The sequence below is a fragment of the Ochotona princeps genome, chromosome 31 (genome assembly GCF_030435755.1).
Source record: "Ochotona princeps isolate mOchPri1 chromosome 31, mOchPri1.hap1, whole genome shotgun sequence".
Lineage (NCBI taxonomy): Eukaryota > Metazoa > Chordata > Mammalia > Lagomorpha > Ochotonidae > Ochotona > Ochotona princeps.
Window position 1 is genome coordinate 276,072 of NC_080862.1, and position 14,948 is coordinate 291,019.

The 14,948-nt window shown below is 44.2% G+C and overlaps 1 protein-coding gene across 1 annotated transcript in view; it reads left to right on the forward strand.

Annotated features, from left to right (window-relative positions):
• The window catches only part of PIP5K1B (phosphatidylinositol-4-phosphate 5-kinase type 1 beta), a 184,328-nt gene that overhangs the window by 119,941 nt on the left and 49,439 nt on the right, over positions 1–14,948 (forward strand). The window contains exon 7 of the mRNA XM_058657404.1: positions 691–990. Coding sequence (XP_058513387.1) covers positions 691–990 — 300 coding nt within the window. The remainder of the gene's footprint in view (positions 1–690; positions 991–14,948) is intronic.

Sequence of the window (14,948 nt, forward strand, 5' to 3'; positions counted from 1 at the left end):
TTTTTTTTTTATTGGAAAGGCAGATTTACAGAGAGAAGGAGAAGCAGTGGAAGCTCATCCGTCTTCAGGTTCACTCCCCAGCAGTCAGTTCTCAAACCAGTGCCCTTATGGGAGGTGGAGCTGGAGAATACAAATGGGAGAAAGACTGTACCTGGTGACAGCAAGTTATAATGAGCCTTGTTAAGAAAACAAAGAGATACATGAAAGCATACTGTAATTCTGATTGGGAAAACAAGTTAGGGTAGTTAAATGTACTATATGAGTAGTGATCAACTCAGAAAAAAATTCCTAATAGGAAGAAAATTTCTAAAATACTTGATTCTGTAAAACAAAAGACTGATAAGAATAAAACTACAAAATGCTGTTGAAAGATATAAAGATCTGAAATAATGAAAATATTTGCTGTGCTTTTGAACCCAGCATTATACTGATTCAGTTACCCCCAAATTACAAATGCACTCTGATTCCAGCCGAAAGTTTCATTAGTATTTTTCCAGAACATGACAAAGCTTACTAAGTAAAACAGGTAATGGAAAATTGTAAGAGTGGGCAAGGGAAAAAATAATAAACCTGCAATAACATACACCAAAAATCTGTACATTATAAATGAATGGGAGTGGGAGGGTAGGCATCACTTTGTAAAAAGTAGCAAAGTGTAACTGACTTTTCTGTTTGCTTTGTCTCTCCTAGAATTTAAACCAGAACCCAAGGACGCTGTTGCCAAAGTTTTATGGACTGTACTGCGTGCAGTCCGGGGGCATCAACATCCGGATCGTGGTCATGAACAATGTGCTGCCCCGTGCCATGAGAATGCACTTCACCTACGACTTGAAAGGCTCGACTTACAAGCGCAGAGCATCCCGGAAAGAGAGAGAGAAATCCAACCCTACCTTTAAGGACTTGGATTTCCTGCAGGACATGCATGAAGGCCTGTATTTCGACACAGAAACATACAACGCACTCATGAAAACACTGCAGAGAGACTGCCGGGTAAGCTGATCTGCTTTGACCCCACGTGGAGTCAACAGCGGAGCTCTGAGCAGAGCTGCTTGAGTAAGGCATTCTGGGATGGTGGCTCTTGATACTTGGGCCTCCCTGAAGTCTGACAGGTTCTGTACCCCATCCTCCCTGGAAGCTGCCTGCAGCCCCTTGTGAGCCCTTTGCAGGCATCCTCCCTTCCCACTCCCTGAGGCTGAGAACCCCAAGCATAACATCAGAAATCACCCCTCTGGTTCCTGAAGTCATCTCTGAAGGGATGGTTCCCTGGAAGCGCTAGAATAAAAATGGGTGGTTGTCATCCTGAGATGAGCAGAGCTGGGCTTTGGGGTTGGCTGACAGACGACAGGGAGCTGGGGAGGTTTGCAGCATTTGTGCTACTAGACGTCCCATCTGCATGACGTGGTACTGCTAAGGCTCTTGAAGCAGTTCAGTCTTTTGCTCTGTCAAGCCTGAGAGGTGAACCAGACTGTGTCATTCACTCTCTGATGCAATGGGTACTGTGTGCCCAACAGGAGGTGTTTGACCTCTGTTTTGCCCTATTCGAGTGGTAGGTGTGCAGTGGTACTTTTACATTCTGAGAGTCAGGGTCTGTGATATCAGAGCTTGGTTTTTTAAGCACACAGGCAAAACAGAAGCATATGTCTAGGAAGAGAGAACTGTGTGAGTGAAGTGTGGCATGTGTTTCTAGCTGGAGCTCTTTGGTGTTGTGAGAGTTGAAGGTTTTGGGGAGAACATGAGGTCAGAGGGGAAAGGAGCAAGATAGTGTCAGGTCACATCAGAACATTCTTTCCAGTGGTGCCTGGGTCTCTGTCAGGGGAGCTCTTGGCCTCTGAGCCCCAGCTCGGCTGTCATCCTACAGGCGGGTAAGCAGTCTAAGCTCTTGCCGCCTCCTTTGTTTCTGCCACTCACCCTATCCCTCTTTCCCAATCCTGACCAGAGTTCTCAGATCCCAGGATTCCACTCCCCTTAGCATGAGTGTCAGCTGTAAAATACTTACACAACTCCCTGAGCCAGCTAGGCCTCCCTTGTCCGCTGTTCCCCATGGAGAGCTACCCTGACCCCAAGTCAGGGTTGCCATTCTGGAATGTGCAAGTGAAAGGCCTGGCCACCTCACCAGTGCCCATTCACCAGCCCCTTCTGACACCCCTGCAATAGCCACCTTGTCCCATTTGCTTGCCTCCCCCAGCCCGCCCTCAGGCACCAGTGTTTGTTCTCCTTGTTACACACTGACCACTTAGAACCATTCTACAAAGCTTACATGTGCTCTTTCTACCTTAACCCAGTTGAGCCTGGCTATGCCACAGAATCCAAAAGTGGAGACTCAAATCTTGAGTTCTCCTTCACCTCCACTTTGCTGTTCCTCCTTGGCTGCATATGGAGGAAATCACTGGTGCCCTTTCTTGTAGCACTTCTGACTTTTATGGCCTCTACCTGCCGTGATGTCTGCCCACACCCAAAAGTAAATATGATCCAGGGCAGAGTGAGGACAACATTCTACAGGAAAGACACAGTGACTTGCTGTCAAAAAGAGCAAGTGGAAACTATTCAAACCATCTCTTATGGTTCCTGCATGATAGACAAGCTGATGTGTATCCAATGTGAAATCTGCATCCTCCAGAATTCCATCATCTTCCCCCAGGCCTGCATCCCTAACTGTCTATCCTCACCCAGGGTACACGATCATTGGATGGTCAGCTGGCCCAAACCAGTACCTTGAGGTACTGGTACTGTCATTTATGTCATGGAAGAATATTTATACTTCCATCATTTGTTTTACTGAATACTGACTCTTGTCTACTTTAGGTAAATCACAGTACTCCAACAAGTCTGGAATAATCAAATCAAAATATGCTGATTTCTGTGCAAAAAATTTTGATGTCAATACATGATTTTTCATTGTATGCCTTTCTCATGAATTTTTCTTAAGATCCTGCCTACACATAGATTTCAGGTGTTTTTTCACACCGACATAGACTTGTCTTTCGTTTATGTTTTCCATGAGTTCTCTAAAGCACTTTGTGTTGTGTTCCCACCTAGACTGTAAATGTCTCGAAGCCAAACAAGGCTTACTTCTTACAACTCAGTGTTCCTGAGCCCTGGCCTCAGTACAAGTCACCTGATTGTGATGAGAGCGCTTTCAAATTGCAAATTTATATATTGATTTTGGGAGAACAATTAAGAACTGCTTTTGTATTCATTTTTAATTTACTATGATTATTTCTTCCCTGACATCTCTGAAAAATCTGGAGTCCCGTATCATTCAGTTAATTTGATAAATTATTATATTCTGTGATATTTATTTATAACTCTGGGAAGTGTCACTGAGACAAAGTATATGAGTGAAAACTAATCCTTCAAGTAGTTCAAGTCGTGTATCAGATGATCTTGATGATTAATGACCCTAAGGGACTTATTTTACACTTATTACCATTTTTTGTTGAGCAGCAAAGTTATTAATTTTTAAATAGTGTAGAACCAATTTTCTCTTTTCATACAAATGACTGTTGCCATAAATATTAATAGGTTCTCAGAATTTAATGAAATCAGTCTTAAGAATACGGAAACGTTTTCCTGTGCAGACAAGAATCTTCCTGAATATGGTAGGCTCTTTCCATTTATAGATAAGATTGCTATCAGCCCTGGGCATGTTTTCAGGGGTTATGATATGGTTTCTTTTGTATAAAACTTAATTTAGCATCATAGTTACCCTTCAGCTATAGTATTACTTGTTATTTTTCTTTTGATTTTGTTTACTTTCCCATTTATCAATGAGTGGGAAAAAAAGTGCCTCAGGCCACATAGAAAAGCAAATACCACATGTGAATGAGACAATCTTAAATGTAAGCTCTGCCTTTTTATCAATAGGGAATTGGAGCTTGTTTTTAGACTTTAACCAAAGCATGAAAAGTGTGTAGGGACCCATACATTCCATGCCTCTAAGATTACTAACAATAGAAGATACAGATTAATTTACTCTCTTTATAAAGGTGTTTTATAAATACTCAAATTCCGTGACCGATTTGATTTGCTCCAATGTTTTAAATTATAAGTTTTCCTTTCACTAATATTATTTTGATACTTTAGCAATGTAAGCTTAAAGCAAGGTTAAACTTGATATACAAATAAATAAAACCAAAAAACCAAAACCATAAAATAAAAAATTGTTCAAGCTGGAAGACATCTTAAACATCCCTTGGCGATAGTGAAATGACGTCTTCTTGATAGTCTGGGGAAAAATTATTCTGGATACACCTAACCAAGACAGGTTTTCTTTTGAGAAACAGAAATGAAGAGACTCTCAAATATGTAGAGATTTACACTTTTAAAAAAAGCACTTGTAATTCTTTCTTTAAAGACTTTTTTTAAAAAAAATTGGGGGGTAATTCTGGATTCACATGCAGTTAGAAGCATAGTACACTTAATTTTAAAAGTATGTCAGATATAGGCTGACCTGTTATCGCTTGCTGACTGTTTCCTACACAAAAGAACATGGAAGCCTCTTAGATGATGAGATGTGATGGCCACAGTGAGGCTGATCTGCTGGACAAGGAGGTAAAGGGTGCGTGTACACAAGCCTGTGTGAGTCCCATTAACTACAGAAACCATAAGATGGGCAAGCCTGTGGTAGCAGGTATGATTTTTTTTAACCATTATTTGAAGCTACAAAAAATAATACAAAAATGCATAAAGAATGGAGACAGGAGACTGAAATATAATATCCTCAAACCCTAAGGAGAACATTTTCTTCTCATTTTACTCCCAAAGGAAATATTACCTAACAGGAGAGAACCCAAAGATTTCCTATTTTCCTGTTTTCGCACAGTGAAGGGAATTAATGGAAGCTGAAGCCTTTGATCTTAGGAAGTAGAATGATGCTCTAGTATGTTCGGATTTTCTGCTTTTGTGTGAAAAGCAGCTACCTGACTTTGATCTTGTAGGTGACTTTAGGTGCAAGGTGTAGGTTCCCAATAGGAAAGCTCACAAAGTGTTTGGGGGAAGGAAGCCAGGAAACGCAGTAGCCCTCTGAACAGATCCTCCTGTCTGGTGGGAATCCTGTGAAAGCAGGGGGCTAGAACAGGCAGGGAGAGGGGAGAGAGGCCCACAGGGGCTTATGGGAGCAGCTCTGGCTGAAAGGATGTCTCTGGAAGGGCCTGAGGTTGGCCATTGTGTCATCGTGGTGAGGCCAGTGTGAGTCAGTCACCTGAGTCATGATGTGAAGTGGGATGGTACAGATAGGGGCAGCAAACCCAGAGCAGACCAGACAGAATTGGGGCTGCACAGTTTGGAAGAGCTTCTGGAACCTGCCGAGGGACTGAGCTACAAAAAGTTGAAAAATATTTGATTGCTTCTGATGCCTAGGAAAAGGTTGCCAAGGTTAGGAAACGACTCAGAAATATGCATTTTGGTACATGTATTGTACAATGCATGGTGTATCTGTCAGACATGACTTTGAGATTGCTGGTAATACTTACAAAGGTTAAAGTTACTTTGCTTTTATAGCAGCTTACTTCCCTTTTTACTTTTTTCCCCCATTCAGCTCTCATACATGTCAATAGGCATTGAAGCCTCCTTTTTACTTATTTTTAAATTTTTATTTGAAATGCAGAGTTTCAGAGAGAGAGAAATCTTCCATTTTCTAGTTCAATCTCCAAATGCCTGTGACAGCCAAGGGAGGGCCCAGCTGAAGCCAGAAGCCCAGAACTTAATCCATGTATCCCACAGGGGTGACAGTGACCCAAGTACTGGAGCTGTCACCTGCTGCTTTCTGTGGTGTACATGAGCAGAAAGCTAGATTAAAACTAGAGCAGTTGGGACTGTGCATGGACACTCTCATATGGGATGCCAGCACCCCAAGCAATACCTTAACTGCTGCACCAGATGCTGCAGGGTTTTGTTTTTTTCACGCAATGTGCCAGTGCTGTCAGAATGGGGCCTGGTTGACTGCCTTGTGATAACCAGGAAGTCCTTCTCTGGCCACATGTCAGTTCTAATCTTGCCCAACAAAGTCACCACACACAGGCTGTTGACAGTTTCTCATCACAGGTCACAGTCGCTGCTTTTGCCTTCTACCCCAACAAGAGTGGGTCTCTTTGGCATCACCAGGATTCTGCCTACAAACACATTTTTTTGTTTGGTTTCTGTTTTGTTTTGTTTTGTTTTTAGTGTAGTGTTTTGGCTAAGTCAGTATAGCTCTTCTCTCCTCACTTTTGTCCCCTGAGATACTATACTTTGGTAGTGTAGTAGAGAATCCCCATAGGAAAGTTTCTAATTCCTCTATGAGAGTGAAATGGCTGAGTACAATCCTTGCTTAATGAATTTCTGTAGTACATTTCAATGTCTCATTAAAAAGAATCCATCTGTGAACTTATCTGTGTGTAAACCTCAGAACAAGTGCTTCGAAAGGGACGCATGGCTCCCTAGACAAACCTGTTGTTCACACTATTAGGGATGCAGTGAAGTACAAATCTGTTACATATTTTAAGGGATCTGCATGCAGTCTGTGGCTCGTGGGCCTGGCTGGAGTCGGGGTCCCTCTTGTTGTCCGGTTTGTCTGCAGATGATGACAGCAGTTCTTAGGAGGGTGGAGTGTCTGTCCTGTCAGTGCTCAAAGAGCTGTCCACCTTGCTTCTAGATTGCTAGCAATTTCAGGAAAGAAATGTTGGCAAGCTGATTTTCAAGGAACAGAGAAAACAGCAATTCAGCTTACAGATGTACTTCTTTGGAGTATGAGAAAAATAGTTTGTTAGTCATCCACAGTCGCTCTTCCTCTCTCGCTTCCACTTCCCACATTAAACTCAACAGTTAATTGGCGTTCCATCTGTGCTGTTTTAAACAGTCACCTCTTATTTTACACATTCTACTTTTTGCAAGCTGGATTCTCTTCCAGGGCTAGTGTGAGCTAGCCCTCTTTTATCCCTCTGTCCGTGGGGATGAGCACCATTGAAACTCCAGGGTCCTTGTCACATGTGGGTACACGGGGACAAGAACCTTGCCACCACCCCTAACACTCACTGGTTTCACTTCTCTCCTGGAACTGTCACCTTCACACCCCGTATGATGTGGGGTGCTGGACTGGGTGTTCTTCAGCCAGCTTCTTGCACCTTCTTTAATTTTGACCATGTATGCATATTATTCTTCAAAAAAATTAAAATATGTTAAGCCTCCAAAGAATTCATTTCTCATGATGCCTGCTTCAGGCTGGGTTTTCCATCGCTGCTTGGAACTTACCCGCAGACGCTGAGTACCCTGACCTTGGAAGTGTCTTGGTCCTGGTGGTGCCTTCCCCACACCTGCCCAGGGATAAGGCAGGATCATGGCTCAGGATTTCTCCCCCCGGGCTTGGAGCATCTCCATTCACAGACCCAGCTTTTCCTTTCTTCTTAATTATTTAAAACTTAATTGTGTTTGAATTCTCATTCTACATAAGATTTGGTGCTAAGACCTGTGGGAGCTACAAAAAAAAATTAATAGAATGTGTTTTTTCCTGCAAGAAGCTTAGGGTTTCAATCTTAAGTCCAGTCAAGGTCTTAGCTATGGTGGGTACTTTCTCCCATTCTTCCCGGTCTTTGTCCGTAAGATGAAATGTGAGAAGGGAGTTCTATGGACTTCTTTGTTACCAAGAAGGCCACTTCACCATAGCGGGTGGACTGAGGAGTCCATGACACAGAGAAGTTAGTGTGGACACTTGGGCCGAGTATGGCGCTGCATCTGCCTGGACAGCAGCTGGCATCTCTGGGCTGTGTCACTGGGTAAGTGAATGAAGTGAATCAGTCATGATGAAGCTAGAAGATATTAAGTCACAAGTTTGGGCATTTTCACATAAGTTATTACCTTTAAAATGCTGTAAAAATACCTTATGAAAGGCGTGGCGCAATAGCCTGGCAGCTGGGGTCCAGGTCTTGCATGCCCCAGGATCCCATAGGGCCACTGGTCCTGGTCCCTGCAGCCCCACTTCCCATCCAGCTCCCTGCTTGTGGCCTGGGAAAGCAGTCAAGGATGGCCCAAAGCCTTGGGACCCTGCACCTGTGTGGGAAACCCCGGGGGAGACTCCTGGCTCCTGGCTTCAGAACGGTGTAACTTCAGGCATTGCAGCTGCTTGGGGAATGAGTCAACGGACGGAGGATCTTCCTCTCTGTTTCTCCTCCTCTCTGTATATCTGCCTTTCCAATGAAACTAAATATATAACTTATTAAAATATCTTTATTTGTAGGAGCCAATTATCTATAAAAAAATTCTATGGTTCATTCAGTATAGGAAATTGATAAACATATGTGTGTGTGTGTGTATGTATGTGTGTATAAAATCTTTTAAAATGATAGATGACCACTTACCACTTCTAGTGGCATACAGTACACTTCTATCATTTTGCACTTATATAGTGAACAATAAAAGCCTTGGTACAGATTAATCCAGCATAGTCCAGAGTTCTGACTCACTACATTAGACACAGTAAAAATCACATGATTGTCATAATTAGGCTAAGGATTTGCTGCTTATTCATTCTGTACTGCCAGAGCGGTTCCTCTCTGTATTACATTAGCAAAGAGCACTTGGAGTGCTATTGAGGAAACTGAATTGGGCAGCAGAGAGTTCTGACTGGAGTTGGGCATCCGGTTGATTCTGCAGCTAAAGTCTGAGGGAGCTGACAAGTCGTGAGGAATGGCGGACCCTTCGGTTCGAATTTCCTGGAACCAATGTTTCTAGGAATGTCTGCTGAAATCTTCAAGATAATATTTTATTTTTAATACATTTACATTTTTTGTTTTTGCCAATCATTAATTCTCTCTTCAGAGGCTATTCAAATATACAGGAAAGTGCTTCAAAAAGTTTGTGGGAGGGATCATTTCTGTGGCATCGTGGGTTAAGCCTCCACTGCAAAAACTGGCATCCCATGTGGGCACCAGTTTGGATCCCAGCTGCTCTGCTTCCTGCACAGCTCCTGCAGATGGCTCAAGTGCTTGGGCTCCTGTCTTCAGCCTGGCTCAGACTGGCCATTACAACCAGTGGATGGAAATTCCTTCCCCTCTCCCTCCTCCTTCTCTCCCTGTAACAATACCTTCAAATAAATATAAAACCAATCCTTAAAAATTCATGGAAATGGAATTAGAAGAGGAGTTTATTTTGTCATGTATCATTTTTCAAATTCGTACATAGTTTGATTCCTAATGTACATTTTCCCAAACTTTTTGGATATGCTTGGGAAGTGTCCAAATTTCTAGTCCAAAAGCAACTTCTTTCCACTCATTTGCATTAGGATAATTAAGTCAACTTCTTCCCTCCCTCTGTGACTTGCACAGGACATGGGAACACAGCAGCTCTCCTCCTACTAGGGTTGCTGTCCGTCTCCTCTGTGCAGCAGGCATCATTTCCAGATGCTGGGGTCGCAATGTCGTTACTTCCTCAGCAGCTTCAGCAATGGTAGTGCTGCCGTTTCCAGATGTTGGAGTCGCGATGTCTTTATGTTCTCAGTAGCTTCAGGTGTGGCACTGCTGCTCACCCCCAGCTCTTCCCAGGGATATTTTGGATCCATCCGATGACTGTTGTTTCTGAATGTTGTGCTACCCTAGCTACATTCCTAACAGAGTTGAACTTTCAGAAGGACAGAGGTCAGGAAGCTCAGGAGGTGTGCTCTGTCTTGGGAACAGCACAAAGCACTCCTAGAGTGATTGGAGAGCCTTTGTTTTGACACAGCCTGCCATATACTGTCCTTGCAAAAGTTTCCTAAGAATTGTGATGCTCTTCCCCGACTTGAGACTCACCCTGGTGCAGAGCAAAACAACCTTGCCTTTTATCTGAGGTATGTGTCCACTAATTAAAAATATCTCTGTTTACATCAGCTTGAGATTTGTTCTTGACACAGTGTATATAAAACACCTGTCAGGTGGGTGGGATTGAAACACTCTGGCCTTTGTGTTTTTCTGACAACAGAGTACATGGTCACATGGTCAGTGCTAAAAACGTCATAGGCATTGTGACCATGATGCCTGAGTGCTGAGGTCGTACACTTAAAATAGGAGGCACTGATTCCTTGTGCCGAGAATGTCGATTCTCATTTGGTCACAAACATGGAAGGCTTTCCCACAATGCTCAGCACACAGGAAGAGTGCTTGGTGAGCCAGTGGTCTAGTGGTAAAGACAGAGATAGGACCTGCAGTTTAATTTAAACCACAGCAGGATACTGGTCATGTGCTTGAGTATTTTAGAGGAAAAACGAAAAGCAGTCAGATTTGAAAAGAAGCACTGGACATTCCAAAATAGATAACATGACCAGAAGCCTCAGGGCTCACATTCCAAGCAAGATGAGGAGTAATTGTACTTGTTTGATGAGGCTGGCAGGGATCCATAAACTGTGATTAGTAACAGGAAGACCTAGCATGGGACCCTAATTGGGAGGCGCTTCCAAGTCACATCGAAGACTTAGTGCCACGAGACTGGAGGCTTTGAGTGAAGGTGAAGTGAAAGTCAGTCTAGCGGGCAGGAAGAAAGGGAAGTGGACATGAAGTCCTCAGAGAGGGTTGGAATTCTGATGATCAGGGCCCCAGGGCTGGGCAACCTAAAGGTGGGAAGAAGAGCGGGGAGCCTGCAATTCGCATGAAGATAACTTTAAACCTGCAGGAGAACTGGGGAGAAAGAGCTGCCCTGGGATGAAATCAGAGAGTGTGCAGAAGCTTAAGGAGTCCAGAAGGCCACAGCGGAGCCGTGAAGACAGACTCAAGGGAACAGCCGAGGCACTGTCTGTAGGAAGGTGGTCGCTGCCTTTGCCTAGAAACAGTCTATCCACTCTTCCCTGAAATCCCCCTGGCCTCCTTTGTTCAAGTATCATCATCTCTGCCCTGGACATTTGAAACACTTCCCCATCAAAAGTAGGCACCTGTGGGCCTGGCGTGGTAGCCTAGTGGCTAAAGTCCTCACCTTGCACATTCTAGGATCCCATATGGGTGCTGGTTCTAATCCCAGCAACTCCACTTCCCATCCAGCTCCTTGTTTGTGGCCTGGGAAAGCAGTCGAGGATGGTCCAAAGCCTTGGGACCCTGCACCTGTGTGGGAGACCCAGAAGAAGTTCCTGACTCCTGGCTTCAGATTGGCACAGTTCTAGCCATTGCAGCTGTCAGGGGAATGAGTCGATGGACAGAAAATTTTCCTCTCTGGCTCTCCTCTCTGTTTCTCCTCCTCTCTCTACATCTGACTTTCCAAAATAAATAGATAGATAGATAGATAGATAGATAGATAGATAGATAGATAGATAGATAGAATCTTTTTTGAAAGTAGATACCTGTTGTGGGAAGTCTTCACAGCCCCTCCATATTTCTTCTCAGGCTTTCCTACAATCTGTAATTCTAGTTTGCATAATGTTGAGGATAGGAAGATGGTCTATTTTCCCCAAAAGATCCAGCAAGTTCAACTGTGTCTGGCACAGACTGGACACCCAAATTCTCACCCTACCCCCACCCCTGCCACCAGAGAGAGTGTGATCAACACAATGCAAAATTAGAGAAAGGAAAGGAAGAGAGAACAAACAGAAAGCCAAGGACCACAGGGAGGTAGGGTGGTCCTGCAGGTGCTTTCTGGTGCCGGAGACTGAGACGGGTTAACCCAGTTAATCATCACAGTTACTAACAGAGTAATCCCTCTTATCTCTGGTCTTCAGGTGAGGATAAGAAATTCACAAAGGTGGAGGAATCCACAATGCGGGGGGAGGGGTATGGGGGGAAACCCAGTGCCTATAAAACTGTGTCACATAATGCAATGTAATCAATAAAATATAAATTAATTAATTTTAAAAATTCACAAAGGTTAGAGACTTTGCTCAAGGACAGATGGGAGAGTCATGAGTCAAAGGTACCTGGCTCCAGACAAGGCTTACATTTGGGGCAGCCACTTTAGCTCATGCTGACATTGGAACAGCGACAGCCTTCAGTGGTCTAAAGAGCGGAGTGTTAAAGATGAAGAAGGAAGAGGAGAGAAGAGCTATTCTTTGTGAGCTTTGGGCACATGGAGAGGATTCTAGGCCCTGCCACCTGAGTTGGCGTATCCCCCACACTGGGTTCCCAGCTTGGTAGGAACTTGGGGAGCACTCCGCATGCATCCCCTGTGAGAAGCTGTGCAAGGTGCACTTTTTAACCAGTGGTTCTGAGCGTGTCTTTCCACCTGCCGCTCTGAAGTGACTTTGTTCCTACTGCATTCTAACACTGCCGTGAACTTAAAGTAGTCCTTGATAATGAAAGGGGAAACATCTGACCTTGAGAAAAACAAATACTGCAGTATTCCAGCTGGTTTTCAGTTTTAATCATTCATGCTTTATATGTAGAAGTGAAGTCTTGCCAAAATTAGGTGGAAGAGCAACTGTTCTTTGAAATACAAGTGCAGATAGAGGGGCTGACGCTGTGGCATAAAGGTTGAGCCTCAGGTGCCGGTATCCCATATGGGCACCAGTTCTTATCCTGGCTGCTCCACATCCAGTCAGCCCCCTGTCTATGGACCGCGAAGGCAACAGAAGACATCTCAAGTTGTTGGCCACTATACCCACTGGGAGACCTGGAGGTGACTCCTGGCTCCTGGCTTTAGATTGGCTCAGCTCCCTCCGGCTGTTAGGGCCATTTAGGGAGTGAACCAACAGATGCATGATCTCTCTCTCTCTCTGTCCTTTTTTCTGCAGTTCTACTTTCAGATGAAAATAAAACAAATCTGTAAAAAGTGCAGATACAGAATCCACCAGCAACAGTAAGGTCATCACACATTTGGGAATAAATGTCAGAATGACAGACTGGCCCAACTGCTGCCTATCATGTTGCAGGATGTTCCCTCTGCAAACTCGCATATGAAAATTGTTTGGAGTTTTTATCAATTCCTTTAATTAAAAGCAGGGGAAGATATGAATTACAGAATAATTTTCTTTTTAATTGATGCAAGTCTTAAAAATTGTGGCTAACATCTGTTACCAGAATTTCTCATTATGGAAGTTATTTAAAATGGATTAAAAATACATGCAGATATAGTTATCTTTCTGTTCCTTAACTTTTTTTTTTGTGGCTGGTGATTTTGGCCACAAAAATTTGTGTAGTAAGGGCCCGGCGCGGTAGCCTGGTGACTAAAGTCCTCACATTTCGTGCATTGGGATCCCATATGGGAGCCAGTTCATGTCCCGGCACCCCACTTCCCATCCAGCTCCCTAACTGTGGCCTGGGGAAGCAGTGAAGGACAGCCCAAAGCCTTGGGACCCTGCACCCGTGTGGGAGACCTGGAAAAGGCTCCAGGCTCCTGGCTTTGGATCGGCTCAGTTCTGGCCATTGCTACCTTTTGGAGAGTGAAACAACGGATGGAAGAGCTTCCTCTCTGTCTCTTCTCCTCTCTGTATATCTGACTTTGCAATAAAAATGAAATAAATCTTAAAAAAATGGTGTGGCCTAACGGCTAAAGTCCTCACCTTGAACATGCAGGGATCCCATATGGGCGCCGGTTCTAATCCCGGCAGTCCCACTTCCCATCCAGCTCCCTGCTTGTGGCCTGGGAAAGCAGTCGCGGATGGCCCAAAGCCTTGGGACCCTGCACCTGCGTGGGAGACCTGGAAGAGGTTCCTGGTTCCCGGCATCGGATTGGCGCGCACCGGCCGTTGCGGCTCACTTGGGGAGTGAAACATCGGATGGAAGATCTTCCTCTCTGTCTCTCCTCCTCTCTGTATATCCGGCTTTCCAATAATAATAATAATAAAATGTTGTGGTTAACTTTTTGCATAATTAGAATAGAACTTTTTAAGCCTTTCACTCTGAAAGTAGGAGTGTTTTCCTGGGGACACTTTGACCCAAATTAAGAGGACAAACAGAATTAATCTTTTTAAAGCTTCTTACTGCCTTTATTACTGCTAAACCATAAAGTTCCCAATTGTAGGTGGTCAGTGGGGGAACTAGCAGGTGAGAACTCTCTCCCTCCCTTTCTCTCTCTTTCTCAAATAAATTCTGAACACTTAAAAGAAGGGTTGTTATTTATATGAGCAGGAGAGTTACAGAGAAAGAGAGCAAGATCTTCTTTTCTCGGGTTCACTCCCCAAATGGCCGCAGTGGTTGTGGCTGGGCCAGACCAAACCCTGGAGCCATGAGAGTCATACAGGTCTCCACGTGGGTGGAAGGCCCCAAGTACTTGGACCATGTTTTGCTTTCCCTGGCACATTAGCAGGAAGCTAAATTGCAAGTAGAGCAGCCAGGACTCAAACCAGCACCCAGCCGAAAATGGAGCAGTTCCCACACAGGCTATAGCAGTCACTGCTTGTGGCCCCTTGGCCAGAACTGCTATTTGACAGCCAAGCACTTGACTTAACCAGAACATCTCTCACACTGGTGTGAGGATCTGGGTCCCTATTAATGACAATTATTGTGATAGTACATGACATGTAACCAATCTGTTACTTCATTCAGAATCTTTTCTATGGAGTTGCTCTGCATTACCATATTTAATATTTACACTCTATGCAGTGAGTATGGTTATTGTCACACTTTGCAAATGAGGAAGTTGAGGTCCAGGGAAGTGTGGTATCCTGCCTGAGGTCACAGAGTTCATGCTGTGACTTCCTGAACAGTTTTGTGTGTGAAATGCCAAGTACATTCAGTCTGATGTAGGGGTATGTGGCACAACAGCTAAGATGACGTTTGGGATTCTTGTGTCGCTTAACAAAATGCCTGGGTTTAAGTTCCAGCTCTGCTTCCACTTGCAGCTCCCTGGGAGGCTGTAGGTCATGGCAGTGACCTGGTGGCAGTTGGATCCCTGCCACCAATGTGTAAGACCTGGGCTGACTCAAGGCTCTGGCTTCAACCTGTCCTGAGCCTGGGTATTACCAGTGCTTGAGAAACGAGCCATGAATTGGAACACCTGCCCTGTCTCTCAATTAATTAGAAGCATGAGACAAGACAGATGAGTACTTTTTCAAAAGTCCCATTGTAGGTAGAAAACATACAAAC